The 8,146-nt window shown below is 47.6% G+C and overlaps 1 protein-coding gene across 3 annotated transcripts; it reads left to right on the forward strand.

Annotated features, from left to right (window-relative positions):
• Positions 1 to 1,922: 1,922 nt before the first annotated feature.
• DRD1 (dopamine receptor D1) lies at positions 1,923 to 6,895 on the forward strand. Of its 3 annotated transcripts, none has more exons than XM_037396995.1 (2): positions 1,923 to 3,438; positions 3,741 to 6,895. In XM_037396995.1, exon 2 carries the CDS (start codon positions 3,749 to 3,751, stop codon positions 5,102 to 5,104), a length of 1,356 nt encoding a protein of 451 aa, XP_037252892.1. In that variant the 5' UTR covers positions 1,923 to 3,438; positions 3,741 to 3,748; the 3' UTR covers positions 5,105 to 6,895. The 3 variants fall into 3 exon arrangements, with proteins under 3 accessions (XP_037252892.1, XP_037252891.1, XP_037252893.1); XM_037396994.1 differs by having other exon boundaries at positions 1,923 to 3,021; positions 3,130 to 6,895; XM_037396996.1 differs by having other exon boundaries at positions 1,923 to 3,021.
• Positions 6,896 to 8,146: the final 1,251 nt, after the last annotated feature.

The raw sequence follows: 8,146 nt of genomic DNA on the forward strand, positions 1-8,146 counted from the left end.
CTGCGTTTGTACAGGCTTGGCTGAGCCAGACCCCGTATCTGTCCCTGAGCTGGTCACACCGACACCCGGCAGGAGGGAGGCTCGGACTTCTGCAACAGATGTTGAATTGCCAAACAAGTAAGGACCGTGAGGTTCTTATAGGCTGCTGAGTAGGAAGCAAAAAGGCTAGTTTTTTAATGTCAGGTTAAAATGAAAGTTGTAAACCCTCACTCATATGAACAGCGTTAGGGTCTTCCAACGCTGAATTCAGCCTCTTCCCCAGAAAAGGCTGCTCCCTAGCAAAAATGAACTGAAAAGAAGAGGTTTGCTTGATGAGCTGGTAAGGAAATGATCAAGAGCAGACTGCTCCCTCCTGTGCAGCATGTACCTCAGCATTTTTCTCCAGTGTGCCTTGAAAATTGTGCTGTTTGTATACTTTGGAGTTGTGATTTCTCCTGGAATAATCCAGGACAGCTGTGGTAGAAAGCCATCCTGGGGGAGCCTCTGGAAGTTGTTACAAATAAAACCAAATGTGCTCAGTGCACGCAAAGTTTCCCTCAGCCTAGGGTTTCTACTGAAAAACGTTTTCAGAAAATAGGTATCACGCAGTAAACCTCACCTGTGTTGTGCTCTAAGAACAGGAGAAAAAAAGGAAAACAATCTTGAAAAAAGAAAACTCACAGTGAGTTTCATTAGAGATCTCTATTACCAAACAGCACAGGATTAATTTTCTTGTCTTTTTTCATCCTCCTCTGAGGATGAATGATGATTAAAGGGCAAGATAGTAAGAAGGGGGAATGAGAACTTGCTGAGAAGCAGTTATAAGAGAAAAAAAGAAAGAGAGGGGGAAAGGAAAACAAGTGTTTAGTTAGCTTGTCAAGGTCAGCTTAGCACTGTATCTGCTTTAACTGACATGATGAAAAATTACAGCTGGCACAAAAGCAACTTCGCTAATACTGTACCCCACAAAATTTATCTTGACAACTTAGTGCGCTTACTTGTTCTTCTAGGGGGGGTTTAACCTCCCTGGGATGCCTTTTATCTTCGTTCTCCGATTTTTTTTGGACTTAAGATTCCTGTGCAAAGGTAGCAACTTGCAAATCAGCATGTTCATCTTCCGCTGGCTGTTGCGGCTAAGGTAAGAAAGGAAAAATCCTTTTGGAAGCAAGAAGGGGTTTGAGACATAACTGCCGTGTTTTGGTGCTCTCTGCCGAGCCGGAAGGATTTTTTGCAAAGGAGAAAACACGGTGTGAAGAGCGCGGCAGGACGGCAGCTCACGGCACCGGCTCTCTTTGCGGACACGAGCTCCGCATCTGCCGTCGGGGGGGGGCCGCTCTGCGGCGCGGGGGGGCCGAGAGCCGCAGCCCCGTGTGGCGCCGCCGTCCCCTGCCTCACCTCGGAGGGGGTGGTCGGGAGCGGGTCCTCGGGCAGCCGCACGCCCCTGGAACCCGGGCTGGGGGTGTCCCGCCCCCGCGCAGGGACAGCGATGCCCTTCGCCCGCCTTACTTGCCCAGGGCTGGCGCTCGCCCGCCGGCGGCTGGGGCTGGCCGGGGCGGGGGGGCGCGGAGCAGCCCGGCCCCTCGGGGCTGCCCTGAGGCCCGGCTGGGCTGGCGGCCGCCTCCGCGGGGCGGCGCGGCTGGGCGCGGGGCCGCGGCCGCCCAGGAGAGGGAGCCCGGCGGCCGCGGCTGCGCCGGGAGCGGCGGGGGCGAGGGGCTGCGCCAGGCGGCGGAGGCGGCGCGGAGCCGAGCGGTGACCCGGTGCCGCCCGCCGCCGGCCCGGCCGCTGGGTACCGCCGCGCTTGCCGCCCCGGCCCCGCTGTGTCGGGAGGGCGTCCCGGCCGCCCGCCCCCCTCCGCCGGCGGTCGGGGGAGCCGCGGGTGCCTCCGCAGCGTCGCCAGCCCCGAGCCGGGCGCCGGTACTTACTTTCCGCACCAGTTCATCGCGCTCAGCCGGCACCCCGGGCGGCCGCAGCTCGGGACGGGGCAAAGTAATTTCGCCGCTCCAGGAGCCCGGCTTTGCCGCTCGCCCCGGCAGCCTGCCGGGCCGTCATTCCCCAGGAAGGCGTTAAAACCGGGGAGAGGCTGCCCAGAAGAAGCTGCGCCCGACCGAAGATGTTAGAGGAGGCGAAGAGGGGTTGCTTTTTGCCTGCTGCGTGCCTCCATGCCTGTCTTTCCCTTGTCTTAATCCTTTAGGAAGGAGACGCCGAGCAGGCAGAGCTTTCCTGGAGGGGCGATGCTGCCGAGCCCTGCCCCGGGCAGGAGGAAGCCCTCGCCGCCGGGACCCCCCGGCACCGGAGATGCGCGGCCCGGGGCGGGCTGCGGGAGAGCGTGAGGAGCTGCCTCCGCCGGCGCTTTCCTGAGAGGGAAAAAGCATGGTGAAAGCTGGGCCCGATCCCTGGAGCGCAGCCCCGCTGAGCGGGAGGTGGGATTATTCCGGGGCAGTTATGAGGAGCTATAACCTGGCAGCGCAGCGTTAAAGCGACTTGGCCCCGCTGGACGAGGAACCCGCCGCGGGCACCGCAGCCGCGCCCTGGCCGAGGTGGGGTGGCTCAGCATCCCCCCCCCTCCTCCTCCTCTCGCCCCTCTTTCTCCTAAGAGTGAACGACAGAAGAAAGAACCGGTGCTCGGCTCTTGCCAGTGTTGGGAATACCGTGCCTTTTGACTGGGATGACCTACCCTGATGTGCCGCTTCGACGGGATGTACAAAGTGAGGCTGGGACTGCTCCGGCCAACAAAGTTTGTGGAATGATGGGCAGGGGCTGTGGGATGGAGGCAGCTGGGCACACGCCGGTGGGGTCCGTCACATGCAGGCCGACAGCACCGATCTGCTGCTCCCCTGAAAACTAATTCCTGATGGTCAAACTCTCCTGGTTTTTACTTCTCCCCTGCCAATTTGCACTTTCAGGGAAAACACACACACACCTGATGCAATGCAGTGTTTCAGTGTTGGTTTTGTATGTAAGATTTGCTATGCAATTCCAAAACTAAAAGAGGAGGAGAGACGGCCCTGCATCCCAGAGCAAACAGAGAATCAGAGGTGAAAGGTAGGAGCCAGCATTTCTCATTTAAATAAAGCTAAATAACCTGAGCTACTTCTTACTGAAAACCTTTAAAACACACTTACTGTATGTGTATTTTCTTTGTCTTGGAAGTGTAAATCAGTTTGAAACGAAGTGAAGATTTGCTTTCTGACGCTGCCCGGAAACAGAGAACTGATGCATTTTGTAACAGGAGTGTACCGAGGAGGAAGGATGGAGTGTTTCATCAGTGAGACATTTAGGAAACTAGAGGAAAAGCCCCTCGTATAGCATGCTTCAGTAAATATGAAGGGCTAGTGCAGTGGACGCTGGAAACACTCGATCAATAGCCTATTTAAGTGGGAATATATGCAAGCATGGAAAAGTGATTGCTTCCCTGTCTGTGGGGTATATTTGCAGAGGACAGCAGCAGAACATTTGCAGGTGAGCTGTCTGAATTAGGCTACTTCATGCTGGGGTGGTGCAGTGTGTTTCTGAAGGGATTGCTTAAAAAACAGTCTGTAGGGTAGACTGGATTAGTGCATTTTCAGTTCTTGCTCGTAGAGCTTTCAGTGGTGTTCAGGATGATTCAAAGTTGGTGAAGTCCTTCTGGGGGCGAAGGGACTGTAAGAAAGGACCTTTTGGTCTATTTGGTGATGAGTAATTAATGGACGTCTGATGTCTGTGATCTCTGCAAGGAAAGGAGCTGATGTCATCATGAAAATCATGATATGATTTTCCCTCAGGAGAAACTATGACTTGGAACGACACCACTATGGATGGGGAAGGGTTGCTGGTGGAAAGGGACTCTTCCTTTCGGATCCTCACAGGCTGCTTCCTCTCGCTCCTCATCCTTTCCACGCTGCTGGGAAACACGCTGGTCTGTGCAGCTGTCATTAGGTTTCGCCACCTCAGGTCCAAGGTGACCAACTTCTTTGTCATCTCCTTGGCCGTGTCAGATCTCTTAGTGGCAGTTTTGGTCATGCCTTGGAAAGCCGTGGCTGAGATCGCTGGTTTCTGGCCTTTTGGTTCATTTTGCAACATCTGGGTGGCCTTTGATATTATGTGCTCAACAGCTTCCATCCTAAACCTCTGCGTCATTAGTGTGGACAGATACTGGGCCATCTCCAGCCCGTTTAGGTATGAGAGGAAGATGACCCCAAAGGCAGCCTTCATCATGATCAGCGTGGCGTGGACTTTGTCTGTGTTGATTTCCTTCATCCCTGTGCAGCTGAACTGGCACAAGGCTACAACCACAAGCTTTTTGGACCTAAATGCCAGTTTACAAGGTATAAGCATGGACAACTGTGATTCTAGCCTAAACAGGATGTATGCCATCTCCTCTTCTCTAATTAGCTTCTATATACCTGTGGCCATCATGATAGTAACTTACACGAGGATATACCGGATTGCTCAGAAGCAAATACGACGCATCTCAGCTTTGGAGAGAGCAGCAGTGCATGCCAAGAACTGCCAGAACACGAGTGGCAACAGAAGCAGTATGGACTGCCAGCAACCAGAGAGCAACTTCAAAATGTCCTTCAAGAGGGAAACGAAGGTTTTAAAGACTTTGTCGGTGATCATGGGGGTGTTTGTGTGCTGCTGGTTGCCATTTTTTGTATTGAACTGCATGATTCCCTTTTGCGAGCCTACCCAGCCATCCAAGGGAGCAGAAGCTTTCTGCATTAATTCCACCACCTTTGATGTTTTTGTTTGGTTTGGATGGGCTAATTCTTCCCTCAACCCCATCATTTATGCCTTCAATGCTGATTTCCGCAAGGCATTTTCAACCCTGCTGGGATGCTACAGGCTCTGCCCTATGTCCGGCAATGCTATAGAGACTGTTAGTATTAACAATAACGGAGCAGTTGTTTTTTCGAGCCAACATGAGCCCAAAGGGTCCAGCCCCAAAGAGTCTAATCTGGTTTATCTGATTCCACATGCAATTATCTGTCCAGAAGAAGAACCTCTCAAAAAGGAAGAAGAGGGGGAGCTATCTAAGACCTTGGAGAAAATGTCTCCAGCACTGTCGGGTATCTTGGATTATGAAGCTGATGTTTCTTTGGAAAAGATCAACCCCATTACACAAAATGGGCAGCATAAAACCTGAACAGTAAGGTTTACTCAGCAAGACCCAATAGTGTGTATTGTAATAGTCTTTAAAAAAAAAAAAAAGATACACAAGATTTTTTTTTTGGTAAGAAACTAAGCTCTAGGGAGAAATACACATTTACACCAAGCCCAGAATTAATTTTCCCGGCATTCAAAGCAAATTTAATATTTTAAACAATAAACAGAAAAGATACTGAAAATTGGTTAAAAAAAAGGATATTAAACTGTACTGTTCATACTGAGGAAAATATACAAATTTAGATACAGTGCAGTGACAAAATACTGCTTCTTTACACAGAGAAACCAATTTCTAGCTGAAAATGAGGCAAAAGATAAATGTTAAGTATTTAAAGATTAATGTTTACTAGAAGTTAAAAGATTGCTGTGTCTTGTGGTAGTGGGTGTTAACAGGTCCTAATTAAAGACTGAGGGATTGTAAAGGTAGGTAGATGCCTTCTTAAAATTATTTCTGACAAATAATTGAGCCTTATAATGAGAATGGTTATTTTTAAAGCTTTGGGAGGTAATATGTTGATACTGGTTTTATTTCTTTATTGTTTTAAATTGATATTTTTCATATGTTATAACAGATCTAGCTTTATTTATATTATTTAAGATGTTTAAATAATGGGATATTTTTGGAGTGTCATAACTGCATTTTGACCAGTCAACCAGTCAGCACTTTATTACAAGCTCTGATAGTCTGGAGAGCTGGTGAGGGGAGTGAAGGAATGTTAAGAAGCTCAGCAAGAAATGAAGGAATCTACAAACCTGATGCTGTGTGGAGTTCATTTGCTTGTGGGCTTTTTTTTTTTTTTAAAGTGGGATTTCTTTCAAAAGATAGGACCAGCGTTGACTGAGTTGTGAATTATCTTCCCTTATAGAAATAAAAGAAATTGCTGCTATTTATTTTTAAAAAGTTTCATGTTACAAAGACTTTGCTAGAATGTCAAGTTTGTGGGTCTGTAAATACCTTAAATATGACTACAACCTTAAGAAGACTCCAATTTGAGAAGAAAAGCTTCTTAGATAACAGTTCTTAGTAGATAACGTTTTGTATTTATGTAAGATAAACAGCTTTCTCAGACTTTTCTTATTTCAAGTCTTGGATATCTTTTCTGAACAAACACAATTGGTTATAATGGTAGTAAACATGCCAAACCTCGTTACCGTCTGTATTATTGCAGTACCACCAGGATCATGCTGTCTGTCTGCTGCTGTATCACAGTCAGAATTAAAAAGTGAGGTACCTAGTGCTTTACTTTGGAAACTGGGAGAACGTTACATTTTAGTAATTGCCATGTCGATAGTCCATTCAAATAAGGAATAGTGCCTCATTACCATTTTGGATTAAGACATTTCTAAATATGGATGGAACTGCAGCCCCCACATCAGAAACTTCCTGTGAGCTCCAAAAAAAGTTGCCAATGTTTAATTAAAAAAACCTGCTACTTTTCCGTTGTCCTTCCCTGCTGCTTTCCCTTTGTCATGCTAAAGCAATCAGTGAACATTAGCAACAGGAACATTGGGTGTTGATACTCAGCAGCATTCAAAGAAAGCTTTTTGTTTTCTGAGCGGCAGAAAATACCCTTTGGAGCAACTTTTTTCATAACGTATATCAACAAAATGTGTTGTCAGGAAAAGAGAACTGAGAGGAAAAAAATTTTAAAGTCTTATGAACTATATACATCCTGCATCAGGTCTGTGTATTTATGTATTGTGAATGTTTTCATAATTTTATTGCCTGTATGCTGCTTTCATACATATAATAAAATTATTTTGTGAACAGGAGGTCAAATGAAGCAATCTACATTGCATTTATTAAATACACGCTGGGTTTTGGCAGTTGTATCGTGTGTTAAAGGCGAGGACGTTTCCTCTTTTTCCATTTGCCCTCATTTGGGATCACACCTGTGAGGCAGATGGGAATTTTTATTACAAGCAGGAGAAAGCCCTCTCTGCTGAGAGACCTCTGAACCTTTGCTCTAAACTAGGATCTGAAAGCAGTAAAAACGGTTTGGAAACAACCACATTCTGTTTTAATGTAACTAGTTAAAATGTGTAAAGCTCAATCTGCTGGTAACTCTTACTTAAATGATTTTTCTTTTTTTTTTGCCTTGGTGTATGAGTAGTGAGTTTGGTTTATTGCATGCTTTTATTGTTGCTTTTTTTTTTTTCTTCTTTTTTTTCCCCCCAAGTTGGGCACTGCTTTTCAGAGCCTGGTACAGCCCTGCTGCTAGCGTCTGTGTTTTGGAACAAGAAGAGTCATTTCAGAAGCGAGGCGATGGTGGGTACAGCTGAAGCACAGCACTGTCCCTCTGGTTGTGGCAGCCCTCGACTTTGTTTCTGCCTCTGTCAGCAGATTCGTTTTGAAATGAAGGAATGAACAACCATGGTCACTTCTGCCTCAAGGATTACTGGAGTGACCCATGCGTTCAGCAGCTGGGATCTGAGCTGGCGTAGGAGCTGTGGAGGTGTCCAGCTCCCCTTGGTGCCGGCTTCCCTGGGGCACTGACGGCAGCAGGGAGGCACGCCTGCCCCCAGGCTTCCTTAGCTCCTTGGGTAAAATTTCCTGGCATGGGTGCTGATGCCCAATTTTTTTTTTTTTTTTTTTTTTTTACTTTTGAGGAATTCTTAAAAATTATACAGGCCAAAGATGAAGTTCTGTGGTTGCTTAGTTAAATACATGTGCCTTCAAAAGCTTTTATTCTCAAAACTCCCAGCAGTCTGATATAATAGCAAAATACAAAATACCATTGAAGGAGATCATGTAAAGCAAGATGCTGTTTTTGTACTAATTTATATGGGGATGATTTGTGTTCTGAAACAAATGGTTGCTCTAGTGTGACCAGGAGCCATCCCAGGACCTCCCTCCTTGTGGATGGACCGGAGTTTCTGAGGGGCTCTGCAGAGGTCAGTGGAGAAGTGCGACCTGTTCCTGCTGCTGGGTGCTTCCCTGTGGGGGGACAGGCGCCCTGCTAAAGGCAGGGCAGGGGAGTCCATCTGCCGAGTTGATTTAATTGTTTTATCTCTTGTCCTA

The sequence above is a fragment of the Falco rusticolus genome, chromosome 8 (assembly GCF_015220075.1).
Source record: "Falco rusticolus isolate bFalRus1 chromosome 8, bFalRus1.pri, whole genome shotgun sequence".
NCBI lineage: Eukaryota > Metazoa > Chordata > Aves > Falconiformes > Falconidae > Falco > Falco rusticolus.

Excerpts from the sequence above, each read along its gene's own strand:
- DRD1 (XM_037396995.1), top strand. The coding sequence starts at position 3,749 with ATGACTTGGAACGACACCACTATGGATGGGGAAGGGTTGCTGGTGGAA.